The 19,715-nt window shown below is 38.4% G+C and overlaps 1 protein-coding gene across 1 annotated transcript in view; it reads left to right on the forward strand.

Annotated features, from left to right (window-relative positions):
• The window catches only part of LOC119789119 (ankyrin-3-like), a 106,134-nt gene that overhangs the window by 28,853 nt on the left and 57,566 nt on the right, over window positions 1-19,715 (forward strand). Inside the window, exons 2-15 of the mRNA XM_038293902.1 lie at window positions 3,744-3,845; window positions 3,958-4,056; window positions 7,639-7,737; window positions 8,491-8,589; window positions 10,174-10,359; window positions 13,679-13,777; window positions 14,417-14,515; window positions 14,756-14,854; window positions 15,397-15,594; window positions 16,509-16,607; window positions 16,724-16,822; window positions 16,899-16,997; window positions 17,087-17,284; window positions 19,176-19,274. Coding sequence (XP_038149830.1) covers window positions 3,744-3,845; window positions 3,958-4,056; window positions 7,639-7,737; window positions 8,491-8,589; window positions 10,174-10,359; window positions 13,679-13,777; window positions 14,417-14,515; window positions 14,756-14,854; window positions 15,397-15,594; window positions 16,509-16,607; window positions 16,724-16,822; window positions 16,899-16,997; window positions 17,087-17,284; window positions 19,176-19,274 — 1,674 coding nt within the window. The remainder of the gene's footprint in view (window positions 1-3,743; window positions 3,846-3,957; window positions 4,057-7,638; window positions 7,738-8,490; window positions 8,590-10,173; window positions 10,360-13,678; window positions 13,778-14,416; window positions 14,516-14,755; window positions 14,855-15,396; window positions 15,595-16,508; window positions 16,608-16,723; window positions 16,823-16,898; window positions 16,998-17,086; window positions 17,285-19,175; window positions 19,275-19,715) is intronic.

Here is a 19,715-nt window from a genome sequence, read left to right on the forward strand (position 1 = left end):
CATATAAAAAATTCAACTTTTCAAAATTCAAATAATATTTTCGTTGTCCTCCAATTCAACTTGCTCAAATTCACTGTCTCAAATTCAGCGTCTAAAAATTTGATGTAAAAATGGCCAAGGTTACTTCAGGTCACAGACATTAGCAATGGATGTCCGATTCCAACATCCACCTAATCATATGACACAACCGTCATATTGAAGAAGTACAAAGTATCACCCAGGCTGGCAACCATGGAGGTGAACTCAAACCCAACGGTGAGTTTAATGCTTTCATATTTCTGTAGTATATTTTATTTTGCGCATGAAGTTTGATACGTTATCTTAAAGCCTGATTTAAAACACTGGTTTGGGCCGTTGTTAATCTTACACCGTGTAGTGACGGCATATTACTTCTCGCTACCTCCGAGCTAACAATACAGTAGCTGATCAGAGTGGGGTCAGAACTGTTCACAGCCCCTCTTTGAAGCACACAAGGCAGCCATATTAGCTTACTACATTAGCGGTAGCATCTCCTGTAAAATTACGACTTTACTAAGACTGCCTGTAAAAGTGGTATTTCTTTTTGAAATAAAACGGGGGAAATTGGGTCGGGGGGGGGATGCTCGGAGGTAATATGCCGGCACTACACGGTGTAAGATTAACAACGGCCCAAACCAGTGTTTTAAATCAGGCTTTAAGATAATGTATCAAACTTAATGTGCAAAATAAAATATACTACAGAAATATGAAAGCATTAAACTCCCCGTTGGGTTTGAGTTCGCCTCCATGGTCGCCAGCCTGGGTGATACTGGTACTTCTCCAATATCACGGTTGTGTCACGTGATTAGGTGGATGTTGGAATCGGACATCCATTGCTAATGTCTGTGACCTGAAGTAACCTTGGCCATTTTTACAGCAAATTTTTAGATGCTGAATTTGAGACACTGAATTTGAGCAAGTTGAATTGGAGGACAACGAAAATATTGCATTTGAATTTTGAAAAGTTGAATTTTTTATATGCTGAATTTTTTAACACGGAAATTTTAAACTGTGAAAAATATGTATATTGAAAATTTGATCACTTTGAAACAGGAATGTGAATTTTTTTAATAACTGAAAATTGCAACCATGTAAAATAAATTACACTGAATTTTTTTTTAATGTACAAATAATGACATTGAATTTTTTTTAGGTTAAAAATATATTCTGAATTTAGTTTTATACTGAAAAAGTAAGCACTAATATACAACATTCAAATTTCAGAGGTATTTTTTATTCAAATTCTGATGGCACATATTTACTTCCATATTCTCTTTTCATCACCTGCTCAAATAATTTTCCAGAAGTTTGAAGAATCCTGCCATGTATAAAACCTCTATAAAGGAAGATAAAAAAAAAAACAAAGACAGGGATCAACATTTCAAAATGTAAGCCGAACATAAAGGAGTAGAGTTGAATGAAATGAGACCTGTCTTCCTCAGTTTGACTTTATTGTCAGAGAGACATTATTTTCAATTAGGCAGGGCACCAATTACACCTTGAACCAAACTGATATGTAGACCAATGTATGGAATAGAGGAATCTTAAAAGAACAGTTGAAGTTCAGACGGTTTACTTTAGGAAATGTGTGGAGGTGACCAGCAGTGGAGACTGAGGCAAAATACAACATATCTCAGCATCCTTCATCTTCTTTAGACCAGGCTTTACATATTGTTCTAATTTCAACTCTTACTTTATTGTAAATCTAAAGTGAGCTGCTGGTGGTATCTTTGCCTTTCAGCAAGTGTGGAAGTCTAACACACAGATTTACTAACGAGCTAATTTGTAAAGACAGTTTTAAGAGTTTTATATTTATAGATAATTTATATTTGCAGACTTCTAGTTGCAAAAACAAAAACTAATACTAGGCAGTGTGTACCATACCATACCATACCAACTTTATTTATGAAGCACTTTTTCCACCGACAGGAGTATAAAGTGCTGTACACGATCATTGAATAAAATAAAATTGTAAAGTAGAAAAGATTCAATGTAAAATACATATTAATATACAGACACAATCAATACATCAAGCTTTGTAGCTGTAAAGTGACACAATATGAACCTTTTAAGAGGTCATGATTTTTTTTTCTTATATGATCCTGTAACCCCTCTCTGGAAAACCTGACCCGCGTTTTGCCAATTATTTTTGGAGAGAAGAAAGAGGCATTTGATTTTACTGAGATAACCATATCAACGCCCTGTTTTTAATCTATGACTCTTTAAAAGTCACTCAAATATTCCCCCAGCCACACTCATATAGCTTTCTTGATTAAAACATATTAGTTTTGGCTTAATTAATCACTTCTGATCACTGTGATTTTTGATTGCATTGTTACTATTCCCACTTTTCTTTCTAAGTTCAGCCTTGAACCGCTGACTTTTCTCACAGCCATTACAGCAGAAGCATCATTAGCACAACAAAACCATCCGCTGAGAATTGAGGATATGGAAAAAGGAAGAACAAATGTCTACAGTACATGCATGCAAGCTGATTGTCCGCAGCGATCTGATATTTGGCTTAATGGTTTCTTGTAATCAGGAAATGACTGGGCTTCCAGTTAGCATGGCTTCATTTGCCATTAATTTGTTTGTCTCTACATGAACAGATAAGCACAAATATTTTCCTCCCGCACTTTTATTTACAGCTTATATGTGGAAAAATCTGATGCTGGATGTTTTGCACGGTCACATTTTGGCTCTGAGCCACTGTTATTTCAGGACAAGCATAGCAGAGGGGGTGGTGGAGGATAAAACTTTGGATTGACCAGTTTGGCCCAGCTGAGTTTATTCTAAGTGTCTCTGGGTGCGAGGCTAAATTTAGCTGGTCTGTCCTGTTGATAATTCAGAGGAATTTGGACTTTAAGCTTCTGTTATGAAGGAGCTTTTCTTCATCCTGATCTCAGCGGCTCTGCTGAGTTTTACAAAACAGTCCTTGCAAGGCTGATGCTATGAAGAGAAAAATGTGCAGAGTTTGCTTTGTGTCATTGCATGTCATATCTAATGTCCTGGGAGCCAACATAGACACAGGAAAGAAGCGCAACCTTCATTTTTTCTTTTAGCCCTCTCCCCATCTTTGCTTTTGGGCTCTCTCTCCTCCTCCTCTTCTTCTCCTCCTCATCCAAACCCTCTCATGCTCTCCACATTTGTTATACAGGGGTGCAAACTTGCTTACCTCATCATTTTATTTTGGTGTGCAAAGCCCTATTTCTGTATTGGGATAAAGGACAGTGAAGCAGAGTAGAGGGTGCGCTGCTCCTTGTAGCAGAGGAACTGTTTCGCTGGTGATCTGTGTGGAAAAGAGGAGGGTTCTGTGGCTGCAGGGCGGACCACCCGGTCACTGAACTTCCAACGCTTTGGGAATTGGAGACATTTGGATGGAACACAGCTAAAATAACAGACATTTTGGGAAATTATGGATTTTGACAGAGGACTGTTGGGATGATACGATGTGGAGGACTTCTTAAAATGTCAATTGAAACCCTAGTTGATGGACGTAAATTGATTTGTTTCTTTTGAGTGTCCGTGAATCCCTCTTTTTGGTTTTTGCCTTCGTCAGCATATCACTAAATGTCTGAGAAATAATGACAGAGTTCTACCTGGTACAATAATGCTTATGCTTTTGTTTTCTGAAGATAGATTTGCAAAGGACTCAGTTGGATGTTTTGCCTCATCTTTTACACGTGTTCTTTCCTTAACTGTCTTTGTTTTCCTGTTTTCTCCAGTCTGACAGTAATGCTAGTTACCTGCGAGCTGCCCGGGCGGGAAACCTTGAAAAAGTCCTTGACTACCTCAAGTCTGGAGTTGAGATCAACATTTGCAATCAGGTACGTTTTTGTGAAATGCAAACATTCTAACAAAGCCATATTTCCGCTCTATAGAAACAGTCAAACTAACAAATTGCAAGTTTAACTCCTCTGAATAATGTTCTACTCCCAGAATGGGCTAAATGCTCTACACCTGGCCTCCAAAGAGGGACATGTAGAGGTTGTTGCTGAGCTGCTGAAGCTTGAAGCAACAGTGGATGCAGCCACAAAGGTAAGACACACCCAGTCTCTCATGCAAGTAAGCTTGAATTCAGTGCAAAACATGGTCTTTGTTAGAGTTCTAAGGAGAATCTCTAATTAACGATGCCTTTGGGGATTTCTTCTGCCGTTGGTTACAATTATAGAGGAATATCTAACTAGTGTGATCTGCTGAATAAAAAGGCGCCGTGTTATGCAGATGGTTCTTCTGTTTCTACTTTTTGTAACATTTTTAATCACAGAAAAAAAAGGTAAATATCAGATATAGTTTACTCCATTTTTGGAAAGCTGGTTTATTTCACATCTCCTATCTTGATCAAAGTCTGATCACTACCAGACCTGTAGATTCAATAAAACACTTAATTCAAAACAGTTTGACAACAAGAAGTAGTCAAATAGATGCCTAAACAATATTCACTGATCTTAACAAATTTAAGAACAGATAAAAAAAATCAGAGTTACTGAGATTTATTTGTCTAGAGATGTTTACAAAGCTAAGTCCTTACACTGCATAACATTCTATCTAGGTACATAACTTTTTCTAAAAATAAGTGCATGAGTTTTTCTTGAATTGAGCAGATAAGTGTCATTGCCAATAGAATAAGAGAATTTACATATAAAATAAGAAAAAAAAACTGCATTGTCTTATTCCAAATACATACTGTAATATCAAATTATCTTATTTGTATGGCAGAAACACTAATTCCACTGGCAAATCATCTTTTTGACCCACGTTTAAATTGCCCCAGCTCTGATCGGCATGCAGTGAGAACACCAGAGCCTGGTTGACCTGCAAAACTATGTGATTCTATTGAGCGCAATATGGTTGTCAACTCTGTTTACATTTGATAAACATGGAGCAGCACTGGTGAGAGGGATTCAGAGGGACAACAGAGCGAAACATTAAAGCACACTGACTACCCCCTGGCTTCCTTACATGTTACTCTCCATTGTTTACTTTCCTGAAATTCTGTCGCATTGGTGACATCATCAGTGCTACAGTAACCCAGCATGATGGTGTCACCAGACACTCACCTGTTGGAGGACAGCCAGTAGGAGGTTAGACTCAGCTTTTTTTCCCAGTGGGAAAGGATCCAAATACCTATTGTTAGCGAGTCGACCCATATTTGAAAAACACCCATTAATGCGCCATTTTCAGTGGGAAAGATGCTTTAGAAAAATGACAAATACTGCTCCAACTATATATCTTCATTTACTATAACTTGGCTACTACTAAAAGCATTTCAATCACTTGGAGGTGCACGTACGTTGAACATAGTTTTCTCCACTCACACAACTTATGCCACATTACTAACATTTTTAAAGGCAAGGAGGTACCTTGATTTTTTGAAGTATATTCTATTAATCTGGGTTCTAAGTGTGGCCAGAATTGAAGGTGTCACCACTGCTCCAAAAAAAAGGTCCTGTCTCACATTTATCAGAGAAGATTAACTTAATAATTCCCAAGACTTTAGAGATGTATTCTACCAACTGCTGAAAAAAAACTTTCCACACCATAACTTGGATAATGTATTGTAATTGATTAAATTATGATTTTTACTGTTTAACACAATATTCAGATGGGAAAGCAAAGTTTGCTTGAAAGCTTCACTGAACAAATGAAGTCATGGTTTAAAAAATAAGATGTTTCTCTTTGATTTACTTAGGCTGTTTGTCTAATGCTAAAAACAAATTGTATCTGAAACATTTAAGTGTGAATAAATATAAAATATAAATCAATCAAAAACAAAACTGGATCTATGAGGGTGCAAATAATTTCATACCATGTTAACACATACAAGCCAAGCAAAGCTACCAGAGGTTTGATTCTGAAAAGGGACTCAGAAGCAGAGCCAATAGAAACATTATTCATATTTATACCTTTAAGGCTTTTCAGTCCCCTTTTATGGGCTGCTTTAGCATCTCTGCCCCAGGCAACTTGTCTGGTGCTGACATAAACATAGGGCACTAGAAAAAAATTCAGATCAAGGAGAAAATCTACAATTAAAATATCCCTGTATTATGACCCTGAGGATTCCTAGGATTCGTTTTGATCCCGCGGGCATCTGAATATCAACAGATACTATTATTTGTTTTGCAGAGTAAGTGGGTGATAGTGAAAAATAACAATCAAACATTTTTGAGGTTGTTTAGAGGCACCCTCCTGATATGTTTCTCATCTAGTTGTGAATAAAATAAATAAAATAAAATGAAATAATGGGTTTTCTTTTGTTTATTGACTCCTTCAAACAATATTTAAAATATAAATTTCAAATAATGATTCCTAAATTTCTTTTTTTTTTTGAAAAACATCATTGCTTTACCTAATACAAGATATTGCATCATTGACTGCATCTATAAGCTTTAAAGCAGGGGTTCATTTTAAGATAGACCTAAAGTGTAATGTGGGCCAAAATACATCACATCATACAATACATAAAAGTATAAGTCATGAATTAAATATATATAATATAAAAAATGTACAGTTTTATTTATATATTTAATCTACGTTTATGATCAAGTATACCATTACATTAAGACATGAACAAAGGAATTAAATGCCTCAGTAAATATTTCAAAGCACCTTTTAAATGATTCAATAAGAAATAAATATATTTTTAGAAATACAGTTAATTAAACATACATGTAGTTATTTAAGTTTATATCTATGTATCACTTAGAGAGGGAATTAATGGTTTGTGTTTAGGGGTCACCCATCTCTCACACTGTTATTTTTGGGGTCACAGTCTGAAATGTTTGGGATCCCCAGATCCAAACCATGCCAATGGCACTTCTTTTATATGTTTGGGGTCATTTTTCTCACTCATGCCAGTGAGTTCGTATTGCTTTCTTTTATTTCCCCATATGTGTCGGATATTACTAGTAAATGATAGGATTCTTCCACCTTTAATGATAAACTCTACAGCTTCGCTAAAATTGCTTAGGTTCCCTTGTTAATTCCACTGATAAATGCTCTCCTTGCCTGTTTTGTGATTTTCAGCTGTGAATGATAGATTCAAAGGCACTTTGTGAGAGCCTGTAAGTATTTTTTAATAAGCTAATGGAATCACAGTAAAGCACAGTAAAGTAGTTCTAACTAATACTTTTGCATCTGACTGCATATAACAAGTCACTTCCATATTTTTTGTCTTAATAATAGTCTGCTCTGAATATCAGATGCATATCTAATTTTACTGCTAATGAACCCAGTAAATGTGACCAATCACTGTTGCGCTAAAGCACCTTGTCACAAGCACATTCCCATATCATATAGCCAAGGGACAACCTGGGGGTCAGCTCTGCCTTCACTCTGACCGGGACAGATTCTTAGAAGCTTGGTGTGGTTTTATTTTTAGGGTGAGTCTCATTTATGTGTGAGATGTCGGGATCGGAAGTGACACATTGTTGGCAGTTCAGCCAGGGGGATGCCAGAGCCCAAGTACCAGTTCAAGCATGTGATCACTGGGATGGGATTCACTTGTTCATATGGATGCGGGCTGCAGTGGAAAATAAAGTAGCTCACGTACAGGGGAAATGCTGGGACAGGTGGACCAGAGCTTAACATGCATTCTCTTGGTTGTTCTGTGTAATCTAGAAAGGAAACACTGCTCTGCACATAGCCTCACTGGCTGGCCAGACGGAAGTCGTCAAAGAGCTGGTCACTAACGGAGCCAATGTCAACGCACAATCTCAGGTGGGACACACACGCTAATGTAAACCCAAAGATAAAATGGTGCTAAGAGAGCGCAGCTCTGTTGACCATAAGCCAATATAGTGTAATCACAGCCAATATAGTGTAATCACACTTCCACAAGGCACACGTTTGTTGGGCTGATAGTGTGTGTGGTCATCAGTGACATTGTAGGAATCACTGTTTGGAAAGGTTTTTACTGACAGTAGCTGGCTTATTACCAACTAGGCCTCTGCTGAAAACTGCTGTCCATGCAATTTAGGTTTACTCTGTCACATCAAGGTGAAAAAGAATGACTTCTTCTCAGTTAGTAATTCTTTCTTGCCTCTTCTTTTGAAACATGGGTCTCAAACTCGGATCTTTGAGAGCAACTGTGACAGAAATATATATCCCAACGTCAACACCACTGTATAAAATGACTGTGTCTCTATCAAGCCTCTGCAGATTTTTGATGGGATGTTGAGGAAGCTTTTCACTCATTTGATTAAGTTGTGTTGGAGGAGAGATCTATCTAAAAGTGTTGATAGATCCTGTGTTGAATGACAGAGAGATTCAAAAAGACTCCAAACAGCTGCGTTTTGAGCAATCACAGCATCTTAAAAGAAATTATCCTATTTTTCTGAAGTTTATTTTGTAGTGCAGGTAAATGTGTGTTGTGCTCTGTTGATCTAAGGTTTAAGATGATATTGAACCAGTGTCTTTGTTTTAACGTTTGTATGTGTACATCATGTGTCTTTTGCCTGGTTCTGCATGCAGAATGGCTTCACTCCTCTATACATGGCGGCCCAGGAGAATCACCTGGAGGTGGTGCGGTTCCTTCTGGAGAACAACGCCAGCCAGAGTATTGCCACCGAGGTAAAGTGCTTGTGTAGAAATGCTTTGTACTCGACTATGTATTTTTTATGTCACTGCTGTCGTACAGTATGTCTCCATGTATTTGCCTCAGTCACTTCTGGTTTTGCAGCTGTTGTACTAACCTCATTCATCTGCTCTCGTCCTTTTTTTCCTCCTTTTTTACTTCTCCCTCCCCCACTTGCCCCATACCTTCCTGTGTTTCCTTCTGTCTCTCTGTCCTCTCTGTTTCCTCTAAATGTGTTTTCCCTCATCCTCTCTGTCTCACATAATCACTCCATTTGTCTCCTCCTCTCCTCCTGTCCCTGCTCCTTCTACAACCCCCGCACCCCCCACCTTACTCCGCATATCTCCATGAGCGCCACGGCAGAGTCTCATTGATTGGTAGTGTATGTTGGTGGAGGCAGTGACCTTGAGTTGGTCACAGACGAGATCAGCTCCGCTCTCTGCCTCTCCTCCACAGCTGCTTCTGAGATTTAGCACTGCTCAGTCTGTTGAACTCGTACACTTGCACGACTACCAGTCACCACGCATATTCACACAAACACATGGTCAGACAGTGATAGATAGCTGCTTGTGCTAACACTAAATCCAGTCTACAGTCAACTGGTTTACAGCCATGGGCTACATCCTACAATATGGGATGCCTCTCTAACTTTATCTGCATGTAAATAGAACATAATAGATAACCTGCAAAGCAAAAAATGAGGAACCAGTGCAGACAATTTTCTCAAAGTGAAAATATTGAAATGTTGTTTTCAATGCCATATTAGTAAAGGTGTTCAAAGCTCACAGGTTGTTGTTGAGGTTTTTCCATTTTCTGTCAACCACTGGGATGTTAAATCTGAAACTAAGCCTGTGGAGAGTGAGGGCAAAATCGATCCATACATAACAGATTGTATTGTTCTGTGTTTTTGTCCGGGTGTTGTAGTTGTTGGGAAATTATGAGGATAACACTATTTGCTACAGCTGGGGGGATTCCACCCGCATCATTTCAACATCTTTTTTAACTAAGGAGACAGCAACCGACTGAACAACAGTCGCCTGTAACACAGCATGTCAGCTTCAGCAGGACTTAATGACATGCTGATGAGGTCATTAGGTCATTAATTCAGCGATTAATGACTTCATTGGTTTTTGAGCGAGGATACATCTGAAACATGCTGAACATGTTGATCTCCACTGGTGTAGGAAAGTTGATATCTATCAACAGCCTTGAAATGTATCTGCTTTTCTACACACTTACTGCATTATGACATCTTTCTATTATAAATAAGACACTTTTTCAATACAGACTTTGCAGAACCTTATTTCAACATCTAAAAATTATTAATTGAATTCCTGCCTCTGAGCTATAAATGTAGTCAAGATGTCATACATTTATATTCCTGTATATTTTATATTCGATATATTTTTACTATGTGCCTGAAGCAAGTGAGATAAGAGAAAATATACAAGCTACCTCTCTTCATAATCTGCTTTAAACCAGTTTAACCTCCAATAATCTGTCATTCTTCATCAGTCAAAGACTAAGTATTGCATATATCACTTTGGCATTAGTGAACTTCTCTTTTCCCTCATATGCAGGATGGCTTCACCCCTCTAGCGGTGGCCCTCCAGCAGGGCCATGACCAGGTGGTCTCCCTGCTACTGGAGAACGATACAAAGGGCAAGGTGCGTCTGCCTGCCCTGCACATCGCTGCACGCAAGGATGACACCAAGGCCGCGGCCCTGCTCCTTCAGAATGACCACAATGCCGACGTGGAGTCCAAGGTGAGCTTTGACGCTGGTCCTTCGGTCAGCTGGTTATTTTTATGTCTGATTTTTAATTTGAACCCATAGGGATTCTGGATTCCTGCGCTAGTTAAGCTTGTTGCTTTAACTTCTCACTTATTATTGGAAGTTGTTGCAAATATTTACTTTATTTATTTATTTATTATTTTATTTTTATTTTTGCAAAAAGGAGAAAGAAGCAAAACTGACTTTTGACTATGTTTAATTGCTGACTATGCAAGTTTCTAGAGGCATTAAAAGAATGCTTTATTCAAATTATCTTTGACACATCTGGGATGGAGTGGAGAACATGCTAGCAAACACTAAATGAAAGAGCCTGCTAATGAAATGTTGGCATTAATATGCAAGACTTAGTTTTACTGACATGCTTTGTGCATTATCAGTATAATGAAGAGATTGAACTTTTATAGTACGGTATATCCAACTTATAGTTTTAAAAAGATCTGCTTTGAGAGTAAAATGGAAATGCTCCATGAGTGCAACATATGATGAAACATTATAACTACATTAAGCTTCAAAATATTATTCACAGTCCTCAAATTCTATTTAAATTTACATTTTGAGTCCAGGTGAAGTATTTTGAACCAAGCTCCTTTTCTCCTTTTTGCACCTCCTCTTTTTAAACAAAAGGAGGCTTTTCTGCTTTTTTTACACTAACTGCCCATTCTCTCTTCTTTTGGCCGGCTCTGTAGATGATGGTGAATAGAACAACAGAGGTATACATATATATCTGTACATTATGTAGCGTCATCATTGCAGTTCATGAAAACAAACAATCACTTCAGTGTGTCCAATGCAGTAGTGTTTCTGCAGCCCTTTATATCCCCCTATTCCATTTAAGCTTGTGTCTTTCTCCTCTTCATGGCTTCATTATAGTTTACACCTAAAGTCATGCAGAAAAATCGAAGAAAGTAAGCATGTTTATACAAAAACAGAAAAATCTAGAAGTGGAGTTCTGGCTTTCAAGGTTTTTCTTGATTGAAATGGTTTAATGGTGTCTAAAAATGTCCAAGGTTTCCCTTTCTGGCTAATTAATCTATGAATGTTGACAGAAATGTTATCTTAATGTGTCCTGGAAAGTGTATGTCCATGAAACTGGTTAAACATGATAACCATTGATCGCATGAAATGTGGTTATCATTCACTGAATAGATGCAGTTTGTCTTTAACTTGCATGGCAATCCCACTAAGCTGTAAAACATCCAGCTGTCCAGCAACAGGCCTGAGTCTGTTGGTTTTAATCTTTAGCATGCAGTGCCTTGCAAAATGTCTCTAACCACTTCTCCTTATTTCAACTTCGTTATATTTCATTGCAATTTTATGTGATTAGCAAACACAGGAGGAAAAAATTTAACCTTTATGTAAATCCTTAAATCTGAGTTAATTCTCTTCAGAATACATACATTGCACAGGTATATGATGGATATACATTAAGTAAACATCCTTGCACATTTACATTAATATTGCAATGATCCTAAAGGACTTGAAGAGAGAGAGAACATATATATAAAGTAGGTAGAGCATTTTTAAAGAGAATTATTTGCACCCACTTTATATAGGGTATCAGAGCAAAGGTACTGTAGCAGATTAAAGATATACACCTTTCAGATTGTAATTTGCAAAAACAAACATGAAAACCAAATATGAGTACTGTATGTAATGAATATGCTGTATTATATGCTGATCTATCGAAATCCATATAAGATATATGAAATTCGTGCTTGCGATCTGACTGCAAGCTCAAATTATGTTGATAAATTTGCAAGGCACTGCTCTTCTAATCCTTAATCTGTGCACTTGAAGCATTTTGCATGGGACTAAAGCAACAAGGTAACATACTTCTGCAATAATCAGGGTCCCTTCCTAACCCAAAGGCCAGGTGGCCACCTCCCGTGTGTGCCTGTTGGTTCGCTGGCTTTGTTTCTGCCGTTGGCAGGCCTGACAGTCATCTGGTATGATTCACCTAAAAATGGCTCTGTTGACTTGAAGACTGTGCATTGTGGTAAACAAATTTGCATAATGATCAGATAGAAGAAATGTTTTTGAGGAATAGTTCAAACCATTATACACTTACAGACTTTAAAACCAAAAGACATTTTGAAGTACTTTTAAATTATATTGAAAAATAAAATTATTATAATTATACTGGTTTGACTTTTGTAGAAACCCAGGGTATACTCCAGGTACACTCAGGGTGTGCAAACATCCCAAAATAACCGGTCTTGCTAATGACATCCTATTATTTACATTCCAGAAACTAATAAGCTTTGATAACCCCTAATTATTTATTTGCTGGTTTCCTGTTCCTTCCTCCTCCCTTTGTCTTAACAAATTATGCATAGAAAAATCCAACAAACTGGATGTTAAGTTAACTTGCAGTGCACCTGTTTTAACCAATGCAGGATTCAGGGTGTTAAAAAGCTAATTTATCAACCATATTTATTATTTAAAGCACCTTTTATATGGCTGAATACTTTACAGAGGTTTAAAAACAGGGAAATGCATAAAATGACATGCACATACAAAATTATTGAACAAATTACAGAAGATTTAATGAAGGTAATGTAAATAATAAGATAATAAAGAATTATTTTTGAATTATGAATAAAACATCAAGGGCTACTCAGTGGAACAGTGGGTAGCACTGCTGCCTCGCAGTAAGAAGGTTGTTGGTTCAATTCCTGGCCCAGAGTCTTTCTGCATGGAGTTTGCATGCTCTCCCTGAGCATGTGTGGGTTTTCTCTGGGTATTCTGGCTTCCTCCCACAGTACAAAAACATGACTGTTAGGTTAATTGACTTTTCTAAATTCTCCTTAGGTTTGAGTGGGCGTGAATGGTGGTTTGTCCTGGTGTCTCTGTGATGCCATGCAATGGACTGGCTACGTGTCCAGGGTGTACTCCGCCTCTTGCCCATTGACTGCTGGAGATAGGCACCAGTACTGCTCGGGACAAGCGTGTCAGATAATGGATGAATGGATAAAACATTAATAGGAGACAAGAAACAACTAAAACTAATATTTATTTTCAAAAGGATCAAGATCTACAGTACATTCAGCGACTGCAGGGCAATTTAAATTGTCAGACTTAATTTGACAATTTACTGTCAATAAACATGTGGTTGGACCCATATGTAATGATTTCTCTTTGAGAAAATTCCAGTAATCATGAACGTGTGTCCTTCTTTGTTATTGATATAAGGGTTAGTTCATGACTTCCTCTAAATATTCTTCTGATTTGTTTCTAATCTATTGTGTCCTTTTGTCTGGCTTTGGTATTCTTGTATTTTTCTTATCCCCAGAGTGGCTTTACCCCCCTGCACATCGCTGCTCATTATGGCAACATTAACGTGGCCACATTGCTGTTGAACAGAGGGGCTGCTGTGGACTTCATGGCTAGGGTAAGTTTATTCCGCCCTCTGCTGTCCGATGGGGACATTACAAGCTGTCCTTTAGGAGATAAGCAAAAGTCTTCACACTTTTAATCAAAATTTTCAATTAAATTACATGCTTTTTTTTATTGTGAACCTATTTGTGCAGCAATCACAGGTTTTAGTTTAGACAATTAAAGGCAATATTCTACACACTGAGCCAGAAGCCTACATTTTCCTTTATATATCCATTAAATATGTGATGAGAGTCTACCAAATTCAGTTGTTTCATGGGATGTTGCCCTCACCATAACTAATGGAGGCCTTATTACGTTGTGTTGACTGCTGTTTTTTTAAGGGTGCTGGTGTTTGCTCAGGGTTTCACGCTGGTTACAGGTCTAGATTGTCTTGCATGAGGAGAAGCGATGGTTAGAGTTACGTGATGAAGAGGTCCTACTGATGTTTGTTTTTCAATGTACTATTTATTTTTCCCCAAGGTGGGTATATGGCTGTTTAAATGTTGAAATCCCTTTGATCTAAGGAGAAAATTGAATACATTTTTGAAATACAGTTTTATTTGTAAAGACATTTAACGTGCAATTTCGAGGAATATTAAACAACTAAGTTTACTGCTAATTAATTATAAAAATTGTCCTTTTTTCCAATTAGAATGACATCACTCCACTTCATGTGGCATCAAAAAGGGGCAACAGCAACATGGTGAAGTTACTACTAGACAGAGGGGCCAAAATAGATGTAAAGACCAAGGTGAGCCTGATTTTTCTTCTTCTTCTCTAAATATTGTGGAAGTCATAAGTTAAGAACAGAGGGTCCTTTTGTGACATGATTTGATGTAAAGACCCAAAAGAAAATACTGGAAGTTTTAGATTTCATTCTTCCATTTTCAAAACTGTTGGAAGTTTATCTCAACCTTTGAGTAACATTTTAGAAGCAAAGATATTTTGTTGAAAAGCGGAGATAAATATTGTTGGATTTCTGTGCCTTTAGGACGGTCTAACACCTCTTCACTGTGGAGCGAGGAGCGGCCATGAACAGGTGGTAGAAATCCTGTTGGACCGAGGAGCTCCTATCCTGTCCAAGACCAAGGTAGCTACTTAAATGATGAGTTTAGAAGATGAGGCTTTGATCAATTAATGAAGAGGTCACAAAGACACCACATTTATTTTAGGCTCTAAAGAATAAGGTCATAATAGGTCATTTATTTATTAATCATGCTGACTCGTTTGTTTCAATCAGTTCCTCTAATCACACAGAGCGATTTGAAATATGCTATCCAATCAAACAGCAGATCTGTTGCTGTAGTGTTGTCGCATTGTCTCCATAACGTCTGTGCGACTTCTCCAGAACAGCCTGTCCTCGCTGCGTAACCCTGCAGTTTGACCGCGCAGGACAACCAGTGTAACAACATAGACATTGTTGTAATGACCTCGTTATAACAATGCTTCTGTAACAGCAACTTCCTTCACAGTTTTACCAGTAGAGCGCACGGTCGCCTTCTAACTGCCTGTGTCTGTCTGTCCACCTGTCTGTCTGCATGTGTCTGTTTGTCTCTCTTTGTGTCTGGATCTCTCTGTCTCCTCCTCTCTCTCCTTCTCTGTTTTCTCTGTCCTCTCTCCAACGCCTTGTAGAACGGCCTGTCACCGCTGCACATGGCCACTCAGGGGGACCACCTGAACTGCGTCCAGCTCCTGCTGCATCACGATGTGCCGGTGGATGATGTCACCAACGACTACCTGACTGCACTGCATGTTGCTGCACACTGCGGGCACTACAAGGTGGCCAAGCTCATCGTGGACAAGAAGGCTAACCCAAATGCAAAGGCTCTGGTACGGATAACTAGGCGGCATGTGGAAGCAAAGACTTGGCTTTAATAGTGAAGGGGAAAGAATTGGCTTTAACAGTCTTTTTTTTTTTTACATAAAAAAGGCGTTTTCCTCATTTTATAGTTGGAACTTGGACACAAAAGAGTCTTCCAACTAAATAAATATCACAAGTAAACATAAACAGCTTTGGAAGAGCTCCCGAAGGCCCTTTGAGAAAGCCCTGACCTCAGTTTAAGTAAACATTTGTTTACTATGATCAAACACTGGATGAGGAGACGAACCAGTACAAGTTCTCACAGAATCTGCCAAAGCAGTGGTCAGATGTCCAGCCAGAATAAAGTCACAATCTTGTTAATGAAACTTTTAAATGAACATTTACCCAAATATTACATCTGCCTATGTGAACATTTGACCCTGTTTTAATGAGATAAAATCCTCAATAAAGTCAAACATTTGCACCCAAATTTTTCTTTTATGAAAGGAAACAGTGCATCAATTTAAATCAAGTATTTCAATTATTTGCTTTGCAGCATAATTCAGTATCACAGATTTTCCTTACTGTAATTTACTGTAAAATTTTTATTGTGCTGAGTTTTTCTTGCTAGATTTTGTAAAAAGATCTCTTGTCCAGCTGTTTGTGCAGCACTCATGATCCTCTTTAAAACAGCAACTTACTTGAGTCACACCAGGAAAAACTAGAATATAATAAGAATATACGACCAAAATAAGGTGGATCCACATACTTCAATTGAGAATTAAAAAAAATTTAACATTGACAAAGCAGTTTTATGTGTCTGGATTCATATTTATCCTCTTAAATGGTCATCAATAAACAATTAACAGTTTTGTTACAGTCAATACCTAACTAGATGTAACTGCTTTACAGTAGCCTTAATTTTCTCCGTGACTGTGTGCAGAATGGTTTCACTCCTCTTCATATCGCCTGCAAGAAGAACAGAGTGAAAGTGATGGAGCTCTTGCTGAAGCATGGTGCTTCTATCCAGGCTGTTACAGAGGTACAATAGAGTTGGAGCTCAATTTCTAACAAAATTCCAATCATCCCAGAGCTGCTCTTCAAGACTATTTCATACATTGGAATTGGCATTGAAAACATTATTATTTCCATCTGCAGTCTGGCCTAACGCCAATCCATGTGGCAGCCTTCATGGGCCATGAGAACATCGTTCATGCGCTGACACGCCACGGAGCATCACCAAACACAACCAACGTTGTGAGTAGATGATAGAAAAGAAATTAAATGTTTCTGCTGAAGTTTTGCCTAAAACGTTTTCTTTTGTGTCCTCCAGCGAGGGGAGACGGCTCTCCACATGGCAGCAAGGGCAGGCCAGGCAGATGTAGTTCGATACCTGCTGAAGAATGGTGCCAAGGTGGACACCAAGTCTAAGGTTAGAGCAAGGAGCATGATTGTGATCTACTCACCTTGGGAGAGAACATTCAGGAATAGCCATTAAGGTCACCTCATCACACTGTGCAGGACGACCAGACAGCGTTGCACATCTCCAGTCGGCTAGGAAAGGTTGACATCGTCCAGCAGCTGCTGCATTGTGGTGCATCTGCCAACTCTGCCACCACTTCAGGTTATACTCCCCTACACCTGGCCGCCCGTGAAGGACACCAAGATGTTGCGTCCATGCTGCTGGAGAACGGTGCCTCACTTTCATCCTCCACAAAGGTCAGGCCAATAGAGGAGCTCATGTTAAACACAGAAACTCAGAAAACAGATCAGATGCCCTATTGTTCCAGTACCCTTTATCCAAGGCCTGCTTAATACCCGTTTGCTGTTTCAAACTCACTTTCAGTTCTGATAGGTGCTGTTGTAAGATTTGTGACTGCTCTGTATCTTAATACTAGTTCTACACTCAAGCATCTTCAGTTGTGGTTCAGGATGCACATCTGAGTCGTTTCAACGATCAGGGTCAAAGAAGGGATGTGAAGAAGAACTAATGAAGCTGATTTGTGGAAGTGTGCAATGTGTAGCTGGCGGCCGTTTTCAAAGGTCACCTCTGTCAGCAGAGCAGATTAATGGAGGGTAAACCCCATGGTGGGCTCTCTCTCTCTAACACTCACTCATCCAGTATCTTCTGGGGGTTGCACAGATGCTGAGCGAGAAATAGATGCCCCTTGATGTAAAACAGGGAATAATTGGAGTGTAGCAATGATGAACTGACTTGTAATTTGTACTAAACTGAGCCTTTTCAAGGAGTAGCTTCTCCATCTTTCTGCTTGTCTTGTTCGCTGTGGAGGTCATGTGAATGCTGACTGTAGGCAATCAGAAAAGGAGGTCATGTGTTTCAGAGCAAATGGGAATCTGTGGGAGTCCCGCATTCCTCTGGAAAATATGACCAAATGTCTTTAAATATCTCCACATACACACACCCGGAGGAAGCCAGGAGTAACTCCATACAGCACTCCTCTGGAGCATGTTTGGCCCACTTTCTGAGGGAGACGTGATCTACTGTGTTTCTTTTGTGAAGTTAATGCTTGCTTACAGCAAAACAGACATAAGAAGTTATTTTAGTCAGTAGGTTCACAAAAGATACGAAAAGAGCGATGAGATTTTTGTGTGATCTTGATTATTGATAGTTAAGGAAAACAATTAAACTTCCACAGAGCAGCTTAAGTCCCTTTCTAATTAAACATTTTACTTAAATGTGACATTTATTTATTTTTTTCAGTATTTGACTCATATTTCTGAAGTTAACTTCTGTAGAAGACAAATAATAAAGAAATTAGTTAAATTAGTTATAATAAATAAATTAAATAAATGAGTACAGGTAGGGAGTGGATCTGCAAAATAGATAATGGCTGGAAAACCAGTGCAGAGCCAAGTGGTTACTTTTGTAACACTAACCATGTGCTGTTCCAGATCAAATTAACTTGAATCAATAAGTCAGTGAACTGGCTGCATGTAAAACCCCTCCTCCTGAATTAGCAGACAAGATTTAACAATTTACTTGAAGTCACAGTAATTTTCTTGGCAGACCGTCAGACTGAAGCATTAAACTGTCTTCAACCTGTAAGCAGTTCATTTTGAAATCCCTTTTATAGTCCTGTGCTACCAATTAAATGGCAAATAAGGACACTTATTACATTCAGTAAACATCCAAGCTCATTATCACATGAACATGTGGAGCTGAACTGGTCATCCTGAAAGATAAAGCTAAGCATGAATTAGGCAGCACTTTAGACTGACTGACATTCCATTGACTAACATCTGTCTAACCTGATCTACAGCCATTTTAAATCTATAAACTGAGCTGGACAGTTAAAAGTTATCTAGGGGGTTAGAAAAATACATTTGATTTTTATAAGCCTTGGATATATTGTGACTTTCCTCTTTAGTCGTTGTTACCTCATCTTAAGTAAATCAGTTTGCTTGCGTCTTCTTTTTCACACTGTGATTACTATGGACTTTGGTCAGATGAGTAAATTTGTGTGTAAATCTATGTTGCTAAAAATTAATTCATATAAAAAGGCTTTAAAAACCCTGAGAGCTCTCTTTATGTCTTTGCATTCTATTTATACTGTTCTTATCTCACTGTTTTTTGCCATGTTTCCAACAGAAAGGGTTCACTCCGCTGCATGTAGCAGCCAAGTATGGTAAGATGGAAGTGGCCAGTTTGCTCCTTCAGAAGAGAGCCCCGCCGGACGCTGCCGGAAAGGTGAGGACAAAGCTGCCGTCTATTTTCTTTTAGGAAGCAAATGTCTTCATTAAGATCTAAATATTTTCATAGGGGAACAAAAAGGGTAGATAAAGACATATATATCATTTTTTTTTCTCATCTTACAATCTGATTTTTGTTGGGCATTTTCCAAAAGAACAATAGAATAAAACAAAGTTAGGCAGAAAGGTGTGTTTTTTGCAGTGAGGATTGGACCAAAGTATGAGAAATCAAGGAACCCTTCTTATTGTTTAAAATCTGGTTATGATTTTACAAATGATTCTTCAAAGGCTGCTAGGATGCTAGGATTGCACAAAGCTTGTTGGCAGATTTACCTTCACTCCTCTTACGCACTCAGTCACCTACATTGGCACACTTTCTTAGAACAGACCCACTGGTATTCGGCAACCACCTGAAAACACTTATCCTAATGGCACTTAG

Source organism: Cyprinodon tularosa, unplaced genomic scaffold, assembly GCF_016077235.1.
Source record: "Cyprinodon tularosa strain WSP-4 unplaced genomic scaffold, ASM1607723v1 ctg331, whole genome shotgun sequence".
Taxonomy (NCBI): Eukaryota; Metazoa; Chordata; class Actinopteri; order Cyprinodontiformes; family Cyprinodontidae; genus Cyprinodon; species Cyprinodon tularosa.